This window comes from Diachasma alloeum, unplaced genomic scaffold (genome assembly GCF_001412515.2).
Source record: "Diachasma alloeum isolate Michigan unplaced genomic scaffold, Dall2.0 Dall_scaffold_00177, whole genome shotgun sequence".
NCBI lineage: Eukaryota > Metazoa > Arthropoda > Insecta > Hymenoptera > Braconidae > Diachasma > Diachasma alloeum.
This window is the reverse complement of record NW_021680343.1, coordinates 513954-533370: the sequence shown is the minus strand read 5'-3', so window position 1 is coordinate 533370 and position 19417 is coordinate 513954. Positions and strand designations below refer to the sequence as shown.

Below are 19417 nucleotides of genomic sequence, written 5' to 3'. Positions count from 1 at the left end.
CCAAAATTAAAGTTTCTATTTTTTTTCAGGTTTATAAAATGTTTTCTAACGGTTCAATATCGAGATTCAAATGCAGATCTGCAGAGTTTCAATAACAAAATCATTGTAAAATATCCGGAAACTTAGGGTCAAATGAGGCTCAAATGAAAGCTCTGATACTTGGGTATTCTGAATCGAAAAGAATATATTTACCAGAGTTTTTCTAATTTCTATCAATTCTAATGGAATAGTTGAACTAAAATTCACAGTTTCCGTTCATTTTTTCCTAAAATTTTGCATTTTTAGTGGCATTAAATTCCTTGCAACGCCAGTGCAATGACAATATGCTAAAAAGTTCAAAGGAAAGTACCTGAAATTTTACCCAAAAACTTTCAAGAGCGCATCTTTCGCAGAGTCCCCTGCGCGAGAGAAATACTGACACAATCAACTCCTTCTTGATTACTCAATTAAAACAACTTAATGAACGCGGTGAACGTACCCTGTGATCCCTTCTGGGTGAGTCACTGCTCCCATGATGCCCCGAGTGGTTATTCTGTCCAGGATGGCCCCTGAACTGCGCAAGTTGTGCTTGCAGAGTAGCAATTTCAGCTCTCAGTGCATTAACCTCCTCCTGGAGTGTAGCAACAGCGACACTCTGACACGAGGCTGCTTGCTGGGTTGGCTCTGGGGTGGGTAGAGCCGCGGGGCTGTCCAGCTGTTCTCGATCATTCTGTTTGTCAAAGAAAAACAGTGGTTTTTTTTTCTTCTCGTGGATAAACAGAAGTTTCCAGTCGGGTTTTTCAAAGAACTCTTTTACCTCTGTTTGGCGAGTTGAGATCTCATCTCCACAACTTCTGTCCTCGCTCGAGTCGGCATCGCCCAGGGTACGATCACCATCTCCCTGAATGTCACCGGTTTCTGACTCCTCCACTGGATTTGTTATCGATCCTTCAGCATCTCTACTCGTTTCCACTTCTGGAGGTTTAATTTTTTTTTATCACAATTGTTGTATTGTTTTTCGTTTATTGAAATGACATGAAAAATTAGGGGTGAATGAGGATTTTTTGTTGAGAACTGTTGGAAAAAAAAAGATAGGTATTTCAGATTGCACTGAAAAATCAATTTAGTCCCAAATTTTTCAGCAGCATGAAGAGAAAAATTCCGTAACTTCAATTTTCAATCAAAACATCCTAGAAAAAAAATTTTTACTTGTACCATCCAAAATTTAACAGGACACCGGCAATTTGTCGACAAATTGTCGATATACTGTTTGCTTGGATGAATAATTAATTTCTAATTAACTGATAACTGGAGAATATACTTAATTTTTATGAAATAATTGAACTAAAATTATAATTTTCATTGATTTTTCTATAAAATATTGAATTTTCAGTGAGATGTTTTTTAATTTCAGTGAAACAATACTGTAAAATAAATTTCCAACAAATGTACCTGAAATTTCAGCCAAAAATTTTAACAGTGAGAAATATGACGAAAAGCATCGCCATTATCACACGTGATTTACAAACTAAATACGCAAAAATCCCCAAAACAATGGCCTCAATCCAATGTCAATAAAATTTCGCAATTCCCCTCATTTTTAATATCTCCCGACGCAAGCTCCAGAGGATTGAGAGCACAGAGAACAATTGAAAGAGTGAGAGATTAAAAAAGAATGAAAAGTAGAAAAAAATCGTGCCTGACTCATCCTCCTCGGCAATGACAGTTGCCCTGTGTCTCTCTAGCTGTCGCCCGAGCTCAGCAATGACAGAGTGAAGTTCAGTGAGTCGTTCCTCTTGCCTGGCTGACTGCTGTTCAGCCCTCTGTTCGGCCCTTGCTACCTGTGCCTCGGCTCTTATCAGTGACGCCTCCGCAGCCTCTTTTGCTCTCGTTGCCGACAGAAGACGGGCATTCAGCTCGGCTACCTCTGATCTCAGGGACGATAACGCGGCGGCATGAAGCTAAAAAAATTTATTTTTCGTTGTGATGGTTTATTCAACACACAAAGAGAAAGAATGAAGTAACGTCACAGAACTAATCTTCATTGAGACGACAGAATGGTAAAAATTTCCACAAAAGTCTACCCGAAATTTCAGCCAAAAATTGTAATTTCATGGAAAGTTAAGTTGTACATTAAGGCCCGGGTGGATTATCTTTGGAACGTGATCTTCGTTGTTTTTTTTTATTTTGATAATCTGAAATGATCTCCAATTACTATTCAGTTTTACATAGCCCTGGAGTCTCCAAAAATGATGATTGTACAATCAAAAAAATGTTGAAAAAGTGGAACATTTTCAAAGAGCGTTTTTGAATAATATTGGGAAATAAACCCAATAGGGAGCAAATTGCAAATTAATAATTTGATTTATCACAGCAGTCGATGGCTCTCAGATCGTTAGTTACCATGATCAATTATCCATTCACTATTTCCTCTCGATCGGACTTATTTCTTAATCTTTATTAAAAACGCTCTTTGAAAATGTTCAGTTTTTTTCTACTTTTTTTTATTGTACAATCATAATTTTTAGGGACTCCTGCGTGATGTAAAATCCAATGTTAATTGTGATATATTTTACATTATGAAGATGGAAAAATGATCGAGATAACGTTCGAAAGATAATCCACTAAGGCCTTAAATTCGATTTATTGGAAAATAAAATAATGAAATTTCACGTTTTACAAAAACTTCATTAAGCAAAAAAAAATTCCTGCTCAAAATTTGCGCTACATTTTCAGTAAATGAAAATTTTTTAAATAATTTAAGAAAAATTGCATAATTGAGAAAATTTTGAATTTTCAAAGCCAAAATCTCTCGAAATAGAAGCAGACTGTGATGACAATGTTGTCAGCTCGAGAAATTAGTCCGGTTACATTCGCTCTTTTTTCCTCTTAATTCAGCCTCGAATTAATTCACAAGTTGTTATGACACGTAATCGTGAAGAAACCACAAGTCTGAATATTTTTCCTGTGGGAGGATCCTCATCATGTGGTCAAATTGCCCAATAAAATTCAAATGAGCCTTCAGCAAATTGTATAATGAGTTTCCTGACCGAGGCGTTACTCAAATAAACGAAAATTGATCCCTCAATTTCCTGTTTTTTCTCTCATGACTTGAGATGAAAAAACAATGCTCTCCGATACAAAAGTACAAGAATCTCCTGAAATGGGAGTATTACCGCCTATCGAGAGTGCAATAGCAATTCCTGAGAATACCAGACACCGATTATACTAAAACATACTAAATAAAAAAAGGAAACATAACGCGAGGAACGAGTCGTAAATGAATGCGGCCTTCAGCGGAGCGTGTCGGTCGTTCCGCGTCATGCGAAAATTGTTTTGAAGGTAGGAGGGAATGGGATAAAAACACGAAGATGAACCACTCGGGGATTCAGATATTATCGATCACTCCGCGAGACCTGACCTACTTGGTGAACAATAAAAAGTGAGTAATTTGTGTTCGACTTGGGGATTGCATATTTCAGGGGAGCGATTATTGTTGAACGATAAAACGCTAGAAGGTTAGATAAGACGATAGGACGGTTAGAAGAAAAATGAAATTTCATGGAAATTTCAGTTTGGAATTCGACTCCTACACAGCTGATTTTTTTTTTATATAAAAAAATTCACAATTTGCGTAAAAAAATACAAAAAAAAATTTTTGCCATCTAAGAGACGAATTTAAAAAAAATAGCTCGTACTTATTATTCCACATATTTTTCCGAACATTTTGAAAAAAAAATTCTTCGTAGCTAAAAAATTGAAGGCCCTGGACGGGTTTTGGCATTTTAAGCGTTTTCGGGCGAACGAACAATAAAAAAAATTTTTTTTGCACTAATTATTCGTTTTTAGATTTATATAATCAATCTTCAACGCATGAAAAGTCTCACTCCAATAACCCACGACTTTTAAAACTCATAGTAGTCTCCCTTCAACTATTAACGAATGAACATTTGGTGAGATCGAATAGACCCTAGCCTCCAACAACAACTTAGTTATTGTTAACAAATCCATTGATTAACAATAACTAATCCTGTCTATCAGTGTAATGTCATAATGATTTTTTGTCCAGAAACAAAATATGAAGCAAATCGTGATGACCCTGGCCCTCATTTTGGTGGCCTACTGCATGGTCTCCAATGCCCAGAGCGACGACTACATTCATCTCCCTGGCAAAAGCTGTCAAGATGCTCCAGCCTGCCCCGACGGGAGACCCTGCGTGATGGCCAAGCCCAGATGTAACGTTGGAACCTGCCCCGACTTGGTTCCAACATGCGGAAAAAAATAACTCATCCCCCAAGACACCAAGATAACACCCAATTGCGAGCATAACTGTGAATCAATAAACCAATAGTTTTAATCAAAATGATTTCTAAAATTAATTCACCAGCCTTGAGTCGTGGTCGAGTGTCAGGAATATTCCTGGAAGTAAATTGATACCGGATGAGTGTGCATCGATCCTAACACTCGAATTTCTCGAAGAATTATACGTCAACTTTAGCGAGTGCTGGAAGAGGTCCCGTGACACAGGAGACAGATAATTTTTTGTAAAAAAGAGAGAATTCGAAGCAATTCCCCAGGATGAATCCCTGACATTCCGAGTGGAAAGAGTCCTTGATAGATTGAAAACTGGATAATGGAGGTGAGACATGTGAAGGACGAGGTGGATGTGTCCCGTCGGTGTAGCCAATGGGCAAACAGAAGACCCACATACACCTGGTGCCGGTAAATTGCCGCTTGCTGAGGCCATACCCCTGGATATCCAATTACTCTTCGTCGTCCTGATGCATCGTTTTATCGAGACAAGGTCATTGCAGGAGGTAAATGTCACGGGATATTGTTACGATTTGAGTGTGACCTTACTCGTGATATTTATTTCAATGTTTCAACGTCTTCATAGGTTGTTAGAAAAACATTGATATCTCATGGACATTGAATTTAATTTTCGGGAAAACAAGGTTTTGCGTGAATACGTACAGGCATCACCCTAAGAACAAAATTTCTTCACGTTTCATAATATTCTTATCGTGAAATTAATTAAATTCATGATGAAATAAATAAGTTCATCATGAAATTTCACATTTCACGGAAAATTCGAGGAAATGCGAAATTCTTGAGCAGCCAAAAGACTAGAATCCTGCAATTTACTTGAATTATCAATGAAAATATGAATATCTAGAACCAAATTACGCTGAATTTACCATAAAATTCAAATTTATATTGACCTGCACTGAAAAAAAAATTGCTTTTGCCAAGTATATTTACTAACTACGAGAAAATTTACACATGTCTTATGCAGATATTTATATACATTTATTTGTGGCAAGTAAATATACTCGGCAAATGTAATTTTTTTTCTCAGTGTGAATGGCACTGATTTCTATCAATTCTCTCGAATGGCGGCACTAAAATTTACAGCTTTCTTTGCAAGGAGTGTACACTGTTAAATTTTTTTCGAAATTTCATGGAAAATATGGTAGCAATTCTCATGAGAGTGACATTGAATCCGATTTAGGGGAAAAATGGTTTTGAAATTCTAAGTTTTAAGTAGAATTCGACGAAATTCATTTCAGTGGAAGTGAGATGGAAAGTTTGCAACATGATTGAATTTTCAATGGATCGTAAATGATCAGAACCAAAATGACAAGAATTTTCAAATTTTCCATGAATTTTCCAAGTGTTCCGAATTTTTAATGATTTTCAGATCATTCGAGCAGAAAATCAATGGAATATTCGATTTTTCAATGACAAGATATTCTGAAATTTCAGTGGAAATTAAACATGATAAAAATTTCTGGGACTTGAAAATAATGAAATTAATTACCACAACGTGTTTCCAACATTTCCCCCTCGCCATGACCTCATGTGCCACTGTCACTCCAATCGATCAACCGAATGAATTCGTTAGATCGTTGAATGCCTCGACCATAAATATTCATTCGATTCAGATGGATATCCTCGTTGACGCAAATGAAATTGTTCTCATACCCAGTGCCCACATCCCCGGGGTTTATTTATCTACTGCGAGAGGAGTAAAAACCGCTGAAGGCAGCATTCCGGAAGAATTACAAATCATACAGTAACATAAAAAAAATCTAGAAAGATGGATGACTTCGCTGGGGCCCAAGAAAATCATAAAGATGATGATTCCATTTGGCTTCCGTGTGCTCACTGCTGCTGGGTAGGAGTTTGTGCTGAAGCCCAGCAATCAAAATAGCTGGCGGTCAGTGCACCTCAGCCCTCCACCTCCTCCAGCCATTATCCTCTGTCTTGTTCTGTTCATCCATTCATTTCTCCCTCAATTTTTTCCCACTCCCCTTTGGTGAAAGGCATCACACAAAGTTCTCGTCTTCATCCTCCTCGACCAATTTTCAACTTTTTATTTCATAAATTCATGAAATGCCTGTGAACCTGGCGAATTGCCAGGGAAAAAAAATCAAGGATTGTTCGAGGGGGAAGATACCGAAGAAGGAAGAAGATGCTTCAGTGCAAAAAGCCATTAACCCAGATCGTGGTCTTTAATGGTGAGTACTGTGTGCGCAAAGTGGAGCATGTTATGTGTGAGGCCCTTCCTCCTTGAATGCGAGATGTACTTTTATGCCCTGAGATCCAGTGAACGTGAGATCTTTTGCTGGGAGATGTAGGAATAAAGATAGTGAAGTGATTCCTATATTTTTTCCTTTACGAGGGGGGACTGGGGATTGTTATAGTTTTGGCCTCCTCGTGGGGGAGGACTTTCCTGGTCTTTATTTTCAGGAATTATGCAGAACTCTGGGGTAGATAGAGGATAGTCCTCAGGCAAATTGAGAAAATCAGTGAATCTTTGGAGATTTCATTGCGGAACCTGTTTTATGTTTGTATGCTTGTGATGCAGATGAGAAATTGTATTTAGGTATCTATATTTGTAAAGATTATCCTCAATTTTTCTGATAAGCGATGATCCTCAAGAAATTTGAGGGAATGAGAAAATTTTCTTTCAATTTTGTTTTTAAACATATTTTCTTCGTGTATGATTTTACTGTTGGATACTTCTAGTTATTTTGATGAGTCATGCGTCAAGTTGATAAAGGCAAGTGAAAATCGTCATTTTATCATCAAAAAGAAAACTTTTCTTAGAATGACATTCTTTAAATGCATTTTTCTTTCATCGACAAATAGACATTCAGAACTTTATTTTCTCAACTAACAATTAAAACGATTTCCCCCAATGAATGTAGTTTTTCCATTTTCTTCAACCAAATAAAAGTACAATTGTTACAAATGGAGACGCCATCTCGAAAAATTACGCTCGAATTTAATGGAGAACACAATTTGTAAAAACAATATGTTTAAAGTGGAAATTGTCAATTGTCATTTTATCATCATAAAAAAAAATTTCAAAAGTCTTTTCTTACAATGACATTCTCTGAATGCATCTGCAAAATCCTTCATTGTCAGATTTTTCTTTCATCGAAAAATAGACATTCAATTCTTCACCTTCTCAAATCACAAGTAAAACGATTTCCCCCAATGAATGTAGTTTTTGCATTTTCTTCAGCCAAATAAAAATACAATTATTACAAATGAGAACACAATTTGCAAAAAAAATATGCTTAAAGGCAAGTGAAAATTGCCATTTTATCATCAAAAAAGACATTAAAAGTCTTTTCTTACAATGCCATTCTCTGAATGCATCTGCAAAATGCTTCATTGTCAGATTTTTCTTTCATCGACAAATAGACATTCAGTTCTTCACCTTCTCAAATCACAAGTAAAACGATTTCCCCCAATGAATGTAGTTTTTTGCATTTTCTTCAGCCAAATAAAAGTACAATTGTTATAAATGGAGACGCCATCTCCAAAAATTACGCTCATATTTAATTTGTAAAAAAATATGCTTAAAGACAAGTAAAAATTGCCATTTTATCATCAAAAAAGATGTTAAAAGTTTTTCTTACAATGCCATTCTCTGAATGCATCTGCAAAATGCTTCATTGTCAGATTGTTCTTTCATCGACAAATAGACATTCAGTTCTTCACCTTCTCAAATCACAAGTAAAACGATTTCCCCCAATGAATGTAGTTTTTGCATTTTCTTCAGCCAAATAAAAATACAATTATTACAAATGAGAACACAATTTGCAAAAAAAATATGCTTAAAGGCAAGTGAAAATTGCCATTTTATCATCAAAAAAGACATTAAAAGTCTTTTCTTACAATGCCATTCTCTGAATGCATCTGCAAAATGCTTCATTGTCAGATTTTTCTTTCATCGACAAATAGACATTCAGTTCTTCATCATCTCAAATAACGAGTAAAACGATTTCCCCCAACGAGAGTAGTTTTTCCATCTTCCCAAGCCAAATAAAAGAGAATAAACGTCTCTAAACTCACATTCTGTCCATTAGCCGGTACGTGTATAGGAACGACTCGCTCATTCTCCCTTTCACTCGGACAACACAGCCAAGATCGAGTAATTGAAACAGCATGATTCTCTTCCTCATCTTCCTCAACCTCGTCCTCGGTCGTTGCACAGTGCACATAGACCAAATCGTCTCGCCTCAGTGGCGCATCAATACCGTCTTTGGCCGGTATTTCCCGGTGATTATTACTTAGTGCTGTGTGAATACGTGGGATATTGTTTGTCATCGATTGGTGACGATGAAAACGCTCTCCGTAGCAGTCGGAAGACGCCACGGAGCCATTGCTGGGAGAGAAGGTGAAGCCCGCCACTTTGATTAATTATTCACTAACGCTTCATTGTTTTCGATAATTTCTCTTTGTCACTGGATGTTCACTCCACTGCTTATCACAAACAATTTATTGTGGGGACTTGATAAATAATTTCGTAGGTGTTGTGCTCCTTATTTTGCTGCTTTTTTATTTCTCAATCTAAACGCGACGTAAGAAATTATTCACTGACATTGACATTAATTATGGAAATTTATTGCGAATATTGGGAATTTATAACGTTTTGTTTTTTTGTACAATTTGTCTTTGGAATGTTATCCTAACTGAAAAATTTGGTTTCCATCGTATAGTTATATAGATTAGTGGTAAAAACCCGTAAATTTGTGCTCCTTGAATTATTTCTGAACGTAAAAACGTAATGAAAAATTATGCAGTCACATTTTCGTTAATCGTGAAAATTCATTGTAACGTTTGGTTTTTTTGTTAAATTTGTCCTCGAAATGTCATTCTGATTAAAAAATTTGGTTTCCACCGTAAAGTTAGATAGATTAGTGATAAGAACTCTCGTAATTTTATGCTACTTGAATTATTTATAAATGTAAAAACGTAAAAAAAAATTATTCACTCACATTTTCCTCAATTATGAAAATTTATTGTGAATATTAATGTAAGAAATGTAAATAATGCAAAGTATGACCAAAGAGATATGGAAAAGGAGAAAAGGGTAGTGGAAGTACCCTTTGTAACATCAAGAGAAATAAATTCTGTTCTATTCTATTGTGAATATTGAAAAATTTGTAACGTTTTGTTTTTTTCAGGCTAGTGCAATTTGTCTTGGGAATTTCTCATAATTTCTTTCGGCCCTTAAATTATTTGTAAATTTTAGTACAACGTGAAAAAATATTCACTGACATTTTTCGACAATTATAACGTTTCATCACGAATATTGAAGACTTGGAATTTTTTATTATTCCTTGCTAGTGTAATGTGTCTTCAGAATATCATTTCGACTGAAAAATTTTGTTCTAAATTTGCTAACCCGTATTTTTTTTATTCTCAAGTTATTTCTAAATCGAGGCACAAGATAAAAAAATATTCACTGTCATTCTCATCAATTACGCAAGTTTATTATAGATGTCGAAGACTTATAAGGCTCTATTATTTTTCTCCAGTGCAATTTATCTTCAGAATGTCACACTGAGTGGTAAATTTGTTTTTAGATGGGTTGATACATAGATTATTGGATCGTCCCAAGTGTAAATCTGTCGTTGTTTCCGGGGCGTCTGGAGGACAGACGACCCAGATTATCCTGACGGCGTCTCGGGTTTGTTACACCCAACCCCCATCCCCCTGAGGGAGTGAATATTGCCGGGAGTAAACAGATACTGGGGAATAGTACGTGAAGACGAAACTACACAGTCGTTTATAGACACAATAAAATGTCACAATTTCTCTCATCGTGAAATGTAAAACTAATGGAGACATTAGCATTGAAAAAAATTCTGAAATACTAGTCGGAAAGGAGAGGTGAAGTTTAAATACCATAAATTGTGAGCTGCGGTGTTAAATCTAAATTCGCAGAGGTGAAACTCATTTTAAATGTGGGAATTTCTGCAATTTTCAGCGTTTTTAATGAATCCCTCCTGCTCGCTCGTTAACTCTCCACTCGAGTCTATTTATTTTCACTTTTTTTGCTTGAAAAAAAGCTGGAGAACTTGGTAATTATAATAACGGCGTTTCGAAAACGTTTTTATGGAGTTATACGTGCAATTTGATTAATTTATGGATTTATTTTATGAATAAAAAAATTGTCCACTCAAATAAATGAAGGAGAATTTTTTTATTCACAAAAAGAGCCATTAGATATTTAAATTATTGATATAGTGACATTTAGAATTTTGTCCTGCAGAGTAATTTCGATTACGCAGTAATGACTATTAGAAATCTTCATCCTAGTCTCAATATCAATAGTAAATATCAATTGTTCGTTAATTAATTTTAAATAAAAAAATTATTTCGTACATAACTCTCTCTACGGAAGTCTTTCTATCCATTTTCACTTTTTCTACACGAAAAGTAATGGAGAACGTACTAATTATTCTTATTACATTTCGAAATCCTTTTCATGCAATTAATTTATGAATTTAGTTTTTCAATAAAAAAATTGTCACCTTAAATTAATAAACGAGAATCTTGTGATTCACAAAAAGAGCCAGTAGATATTTAAATTATTGATATGGTGACTTTAGAATTTTCCCCCGCAAAGCAATTTTAATTACGCAGTAATGACTATTACAAATCTTCATCCTAGTCTCAATATCGATAGTTAATATCAATTGTTCGTTAATTAATTTTAAATCAAAAAATTATTTCATACATAAGTCTCTCTAAGGAAGTCCTTCTACCCATTTTCACTTTTTCTGCACAAAAAGTAATGGAGAACGTAGTAATTATTATTATAGCATTTCGAAAACCTTTTTACGCAATTAATTTCTGGATTTACTTTTTCAATAAAAAAATTGTCGCCTCAAACTAATCCACGAGAATCTTGTGTTTCACAAAAAGAGCTATCAGATATTAAAGTATTGATATAGTGACTTTAGAATTTTTTCCTGCAAAGTAATTTCGATTACGCAGTAATGACTATTAGAAACCTTCATCCTAACCTTAACATCACGATACCCATTTCAAAAATACCGATTCATTTTAATTACGCAGTTTCTGATAATCTGATATTAAATGACAACCACGATGGGTTGTATAACTCCATCATTCTATTGCATTCCACTTTCCGCCAGATTAATGATCTCTTTCAATCCATCGCGACGATAAACATCATCGAGTATAAACAGACTTTAAATAAATTGGAAGGGCGGGGAGGGGGGATGAAACGTGTTCTAATGTCCAATGATCCTGATTTCCCGCGTACCCAGACTTTTTCGGAAAAGTCGAGTGCACTTAGCGAAGTATTTGATTAATCGTTAAAGGAAACTCGTCCTCGACGCCTTGGCACGTTCTCCCGGGGCGTTAATTAAACGGGTTAATTACTCACTGGGCGGAGTCGTGTTACGGTGAAAAAGTGGAAGGCAGTCATTGAATAAAAATGAAAAATGGTTTTTGTATTTTTAAAGAGAGATGGGAGTGTTGAAGATATTCAGGTTATCTAGGCATCATTCAAAGTGCGTTATTCAATACTTTAATTAGTTTCTTTGAAACATTATGATTATAAATGAATTTATTACGAGTTTGAAAAAATCATCGCTGGAGGAAATTAGCTATTAGTTTCACTGGATTTTCGAGGAATTTCGAAATTTAAAATTGATAATTTCGTGGAGAAGTCAATGTAAACTGTAAAATCCAGTTACATTATTCCAAGAGAATTATTGTACAGTAGGAATAAATTGTAAATTCAGCGAAATTGGGAGCGAAATATTTATGTTTTGGTTGATAATTTAAGTAAACTACGAAATTCTCGTCTTCTGCCAGCTCAGAAATTTGAAATTTCATTGAAATTTCAGTAGAATTCGAAATTATTATCAGCGATTTATTCCTACCTAAATCCAAATGAATTTTACACTCTTGAAAATTAATACAAAACAATCCAGGTAATTTCAATGTTTATGCATCAATTGATCACTAGATTACTAGATTTTATTTTTTATCACTTGTGCGTAAAGAGAAATTTTGAATCCCACTTTTCACACAGTGTGATGAAAAGTAGGATTCGACACTCGTGGAAAAAGTGTTATTTCGCTCTTGGGAGGGCAACACCCACCTTCAGCGTTAAAAAACGCTTTTACACACTCGTATCGAAATACACTATTTTTTGTAATGTTCAACTGCCGATTTTTATAGTTCAAACTACACTTATTTGAAAAAAAAAAAATTTTTTTTCTCTCAATGTACAGTTACAAAAAAAAACCATCAATGTTCAATTGGGAATAAAAATAAAGAGTTGATTCTCAGAATGTTCCACCCATAATTTAATTGAAAACACGTCACGTTCTCGATCCGATTAAGAAGTCTATAATTAAGAACAGTCCATGATCAATTTAACAAGAAGGATGATACAATCTCGCATACCATAGCGTCCCACGAGACAGGGAAGTTCATAACCCGTGGGCGCGAGGGCACTGTGCAGCTATAAATATTACCGAATATTATGGGTGGTGCCTCCTCTTCAGAGGCCTTCAGGGATGCCCAAAGCAAAGAGAGAGGTATGGAGTGAGTCAATGGTGTACAGCATGTAGGATAATGGATCTATTGCGCTTTTAAATGTGGACTCGGAGAGGACAAATTGGTTCTCCGGAAAAATTATGTGATTATGTAAATAAAGTTTCCAACAAAACATGACAATCAATTTCCCTGGAACGAATCATAATTGCAAGAGAGGAATTTAATTTTCTTTAGAACTAAATAATTTTTTTTGGGAAAGCAATATTATTTCCTCTTCAATGTATTATTTCGATGGTATAATCTTATGGGGTTCTCTCAGTTCTAATCATTGGAGTACACAAAATTATATTTTTTCGAATTCTTCTAGGGATATTTCTAATACACGGAGAGAAATATTTATTTTATATTTTATATTTTATAAAAATTACGTATCTTTTCCGTAATTCCGGAGCGAAATGTGGGTGTAGGAAATTTTACGGAACTGTCGCGTAATTTTTACCTGAATTTCCAGTGAAAAATTACGATACCGTCCGTTAAATTTTCTGAGTTGATTCCGCAATCGGTGAGCGAACTGTGAGTTTCGTAATTTTTACTGAACATTTCTCTCCGTGTAGTAATTATAAAAAGGATTTTTGTGGAAGATCTTGAATTTTCTTTCATCAAGTTAGTTAATTTTCCCCAAGTAAATCTGTTCAACTCCATCAAATATTCTCACGTGGAACATATAATTTTTCGGCAGAACTAATTTTTTATCTCAGTATGGACAGTCTCAAATCAAATCGGCGGCAGTCAAGGCTGGACGATCTAGGGACTCGGGGAGAGATTGTTGGGGTAAGGACATGTGTGCTGTGGACGAGATAAGACTGTGGGTCTGATCGCAGATTAACTAATCCCGCTTCTGAAACGTGCTAGACCAACGGGTTTATCTACCCTTGGACATCGTTTGCACATTGTGGGCGATAGCGACACCTTGAATGTGCCTTGGATGAAGGCTTTCGAGGGTCAGAAGGGTCTGAGTCATTCCATAATTTCTTGAGAATTTTTTTATTCAATTGTGAGAACGATTTCTATCCATGAATATTGATAATTAATAATATCATTATTGACTGTGAGGTGAATCAAAAATAAGTTTTAAATATTAATTATTCAATCAATTGTTTTTTGTTTGATGGGAGAAAATTCTAAATTGATTCATTTATAATCTTTTCAAATTTCATCGCCAGAGGCACTTGAATTTCATCTTTGAGATTAAATTATTCGTCAATTCATCAATTATTGTTAAAGTTATTAAATATAACAGATTTACGTTATATTAGAAAAATGCAGAATTTTCAATGACTACAATTTTAAAATTCATTATGAAAATTTAATGGAGAAAAAATGAATAAAAATCAAAGCAGTCAAGGATTTCTAAAATCTGTTGAAATTCCATATAAAATGAATTGTTGCCTTAAAATTTTTTTATCAGCGGCTTCAGAACGATCCATATTTTTTAAATTTCCATAAAATAAAATTCCACATCTCCCAGCAGGATTTGTACACAATCCGATGATTCACACTCGTTCGATAATAAAAGGGTAGCGAAAGAACCTGGGGTTGTGTTGTTAAACACAAATGTATAAATGCATGATTATACGTTGACCTTAACGGAAGGGGTTGGGATGATATTACGTGGGCAGTTGGTCGGGTAATTAGTGCTTACTGATTCCCGTGCACGCGTCGAGCGTAACCCTAAACCGCGTGGCTTTTAATTCGTGTAAACGCCGGCTGGCTCTTGCATTTCAATTTTTATTCCCCCTCTTTTTTTTCATTCCAGGTTGTAAATATCTCTTTTATTCCCGGGGAAATTCAATAGTAGCCGGACACGCGTGGGGCAATCGAAGGCGATTATTGAATATCTGGAGACAGATAAATATCAGAAAATATTCAAGAGCCCAGGGGATGTCGTAATTAATGGGGCACATAAATTGCTGGATTATTTTCTGCAATATGGAGGAAATAAAAGTGTTTTCATGTAATCGAGCTGGAGATGAGATTTCCATACACTTGGACGTCACTCCGCCCACGTCTCCGCTTAGCATGGGATGGCAAACTGGCAGTGCCAGCTGATGGAAATACGAGGTTGAAAGTTATTAAAAAATAAATTAGAAGAAAAAAACTCGGCGGAGGAGAACATAGCTATCGATTCTCGGGGGCATCAGGAGTATTTCCCTCGAGACTTGGAAAGAATATTTTTTAGAAGTTCTCGGTGAATGCAAGATATTCAAGGGTCTTCGACAGTTTTTTGTTCGAATTATGAAATGTGTCAATTAAATTATGCGAATAATTAAAAAAATTCATGGGATGTTATATGTTTTGTAATTCCATTTCGCAAAAAATATATTAATGTAAATATATTACTTTTTTGGTTTGGAAAAATTGTTTTTTATGAATATTTCAACAAAAAAAGTTGATAAATTGCCCAAAATTGAAGACTCCCATTTAATATCGGTCAAGTCTCGAGGAATTATCGTTGAATTGAAGACGTTTTTTCCCAATTATGGAAAATATCAATTAAATTGTATGAAAAATAATAAAAAAAAATTGAGAAATCACTGTTCCTTCAATTTCAGTTTTTCTTCTTCGCTTTGCAAAAATAATTGCTTATGACCATTTCAACGAAGAAAATTGCTAAAGCACTTCGATATCCCAAAATCAACGAATTCAATCTAACCATCAATTTATTTCCTCTTTTCAATCATTTTTTCCTCCTCTTCATGTTCAATTTATCCACTTCAAAAATTGTGTCAGTAGGTTGCCTTGACCATAAACAAACGGTCGATTGTCTCCCGGGAAACCCACGATTTGCACATCAATGCGAAATACATCGTCCAGATAAGAAACTGCACTGCAGTATATGAATCCAAGAGTCCTCGGAAATCCTGACCACATTTTATCCCCACCCAGAATAGACTTCCCATGACATATCAATTATTCATGGATCTCAGTAAATATATTTCCCATTTTTTCATCTCCATTCGTTTTATCGACTTCTCCGTAGAATAACGAGGTCATTCGCGATATATGTTATTGTATCACGATATTTTTACTTCCGAATGGAAGCCTTGTAATCGTTCATTTTTATGATCTTCCAATTTTGCATGAAAATTATGTAGAATGTTATGAAACGTCAAGATATGTTTGTAGAAAATGTGTGTATATGCCCGTATGAGTGCGCGGATTTTTCGGAATTTTTTTCTATCAATCTTTACATAAAAAAAGTGAAGTCGATTATTTAGGTAAACTTTAGGAGCACAGCTGAGCGAAATTTCTTCAACAATTTCTCTAAAATCTTTTTTTCTCAATATTTCAATAAGAACACTGTCAAAAATTTTCGTCTGAATTTACCGTGCCAAATTCCGTAAATTTTTATCGTGTTCAAGTTCCACTGAAATTTCAGGAAATCTTGTCATTGAAAAATGAAATATTGCATTGATTTTCTGTTCAAATCATCTGGAAATCAGTAAAATACTTGATTGTGCAGTTTAATTATTCTGTAAAAATTCAGAAAAATCAGAAAAATTCAGGGAAAAATTGAAAATTGATGTAATTTTTTCCCTAAATTCGATTCAATGTCACTCTTATGAGATTCATTATATCTTCAATGAAATTTCAAAAAATTTCTACCAGTGTAGGTGACTAAATTGAATTTTTTTTACGTGAAAATATTCCTTATGTTGATGTCTACCAAATCAAGTCATAATATTTCTACTTATTTCACTATGAAATCACTGGATAGGGTCAATTTTCTAGGCAGACTGGAAAAGAAACACGTAGACGAGGGAAAGGGCAGCAGACCGAGTGGAGCCAGGGGGTGGGGGGCAGTCTACGACGGATGGCAGACGCACGGGGAGCGTTTAATGGAAATTAAATGAATCGCATTGTTTTACGGGTATATCCTCTGGACGTGAGCCAGGGACTGTAGATAGACCTGGCGAATTATTTCACGTTTAGATATCAGAAGCATCAGACTATGAAAAAATTTTAATTCTCTATGAAAAATTGAACAGCTTTTGGAATGAAACGAACGCCCCGATATTCACGAGTGTTTTTGTGTTGTAATAAAATAGGAATGTTCAATCAATAGATTGTTATGAGAGAAAACACTTTGTTTATTGCATTCAATGCAGATATTGAATAATCTTCGAAAAAGTTCAGGACAGATGTTTTTTTTTCAATAAAACACACATTCGAGTAATAAATTCTTGTGAAATAGAAATTGTTAGAAGATTTAATTTCTCCATTTACACTTGATATTGTGATCTTGTTGTTGTTTGTTTTTATTTTCTGTTCATCGAATTCAAGATAAATATTAATATTGAATAATCTTGAGTGAATTCAAATTTTCTATGAACAATTGCACAGGTTTTGAAATGTAACAAAACTTCACAAATTCAGGAGAGATTTTTTTTCTAATGACACGGCCATTCAATCAATAAATTCTCATGAAAAGGAATTGTTACAAGATTTATTTTTTCCATTTATTCTTGATATTTTCATTTTCTTGTTATTTTTATTTTTCGTTTTTATTTTCCGGTTATTGAATTGAAGCGAAAAGTCGAATAGCCTTTGATAAATCGAACCTTTCTGTAAAAAAATTGCACAGCTTTCGGAACGTAACAAAACCCCACAAATTCACGAGTTTTTTCTAGTGAAACGGAAATTTCCAATCAATCAATTTCCTACGAAAGAAAAAATGTATCACTACTCGATTTTCCTATTTACACTCGATTTATTCTTTGTGTTGTTGCTTGTTTCCATTCATTTATTTATGAGATTAAATGTAGATGTTAAATAATCTTTGGTGAATTCTTTTTTTTTGCGAATATTATTGTAAATCCCGATGTAATGCGATTTAAAGCGCGCGCACTGCGGCGTCCAGTGACAGACTGATTCGCTGAGTATTGCCAAGCGTACATCTTCTCGCCATGGGGCGAAAAACGGGGGCGGCGTGGAAAGAGCCGGCGCCAGTCATCAATGCATACAGCGTGTATGGGAAGCGCAACCGCGATAGAAACGTTTGATAGGGGCCGATACGTTCGCCTTCAGCACTTTTCGATTCATTTTCTGTCTAGTGGTGCGATTTATTTATTGTCCTACATCCATTATCCATTATCAGGAGTCCGGGTATCAATTTTGATTCCTAGTGGCGATGGGCGTTAGGGGGTGGGTGAATTTAATGGATTAATGCAATTAGGGGAGAATTTGAAATTAATGAATTTTATGCAGAAAATAATAATCGTTTTTTCGAACAGTTCCGTACTTTATTAATTTATTTTTCAGTTGATCTACTCTTTAATCTTGAATGAAGAAAATTTATTTTTTGATTGAGGATTTTCAAGTGTTCTAAAGACCGAAATTTTATTTCGCACTTTTAATCGTTAAGAAACATTCCAAATTTGGGGCCAAATTAGAGAAAATTGGTTTTTTGAGGAAGATTCATAAAATAATTAGAAATTGCAATTTCAATGGATTAATTAAATTGCGGGAGGATTTCAAAAGATTCCATTTTTTTACTGTTTTGTTGTTTTTTTTAAATTTTTACTCTTTATTCTATGAATTCTTTAATCTTGAATGAAGAATATTCATTTTTGATTGAGGATTTTTAAGTATTTTAAAGACCTAAATTTTATTTCCCATTTTAAATCGTTGAGAGACATTCCAATAATTGAGAAAAAATGAAAAAAATTGGCTCTTTGAGGAAGATTTACAAAATAATTGGAAATTGCAATTTCAATGGATTAATTAAATTTGACGGGGATTTGGAGAGATTCCACTTTTTCACTCGTTATTTTGGGATTGAGGATTTTTTAGTGTTTCAAAGACCTAAATTTCATTTTCCATTTTAAACCGTTGAAAAACACATAATAAATTAGATAGAAAAAAATGAAAAATTTACGATTCGACAAAAATATCTAAAATAATTGGCAAAATTGTAATTTCATCAACAATTCTTCCAATTATTGTCTGAATAATTGCCATTATTTCTTCAAAAGTATTGAATGCTTTTAGAAAATCGGATTTTTCAAAATTTCTCGAGGAATTTCATTGACGAATTTGATGATTAAAACCCCCAGTTTTGATTTAAGAATTATTGTTCGACCATGTGGATATGAAAATAAATTAGCATGAGTAGCATAAGTACTCCTTTAATCCAAGCAAAGCTCCCAGAAAAATGACTCCTCGAATTTAGATAAACCGGGCCAACTCTCGAGCTAACTCAATTGGGAGTGAATTCTGAGGTTCATTTCAGTACTCCAACGTAAGGAAGCGCGAGAAAACTTGGTGGTAAACTTGGTTTAAGTGGGGAAAAAGAGAGAGGGTTGAATATCCCAGGGTGTGCGAGGGTGGGATGAAAAGCCGATGTACAACGGTAGAAGGCGTCGTTGGAATCCGTCGAGACGGAGCCAGACGAGAAAAGGTGGCTTTTTCGGGGTATGAGGTAAAATTCCGGCGACACAACGACTAGAAGCCAGAATAGAGTGAAGGCGTAGTAAATACCACTGAAATAGGACAGCATGGGAGAGAAAAAACGCTGCTTTCTCTTATTGTATGA

The 19417-nt window shown here is 34.8% G+C and overlaps 1 protein-coding gene across 4 annotated transcripts in view; it reads right to left on the bottom strand.

The window, feature by feature from the left end:
* LOC107037757 (colorectal mutant cancer protein) overlaps window positions 1-19417 on the bottom strand; it is a 43618-nt gene that overhangs the window by 5883 nt on the left and 18318 nt on the right. Inside the window, exons 1-5 of one of the 4 annotated variants that reach the window (XM_015256507.2) lie at window positions 17587-17735; window positions 8350-8847; window positions 1679-1940; window positions 797-954; window positions 479-709 (exon numbers count right to left, since the gene is read on the bottom strand). In XM_015256507.2, the coding sequence (XP_015111993.1) occupies window positions 479-709; window positions 797-954; window positions 1679-1940; window positions 8350-8604 (906 nt within the window). In that variant the 5' untranslated portion in view covers window positions 8605-8847; window positions 17587-17735. The other 3 variants (XM_015256514.2, XM_015256500.2, XM_015256492.2) reach the window with 3 other exon arrangements.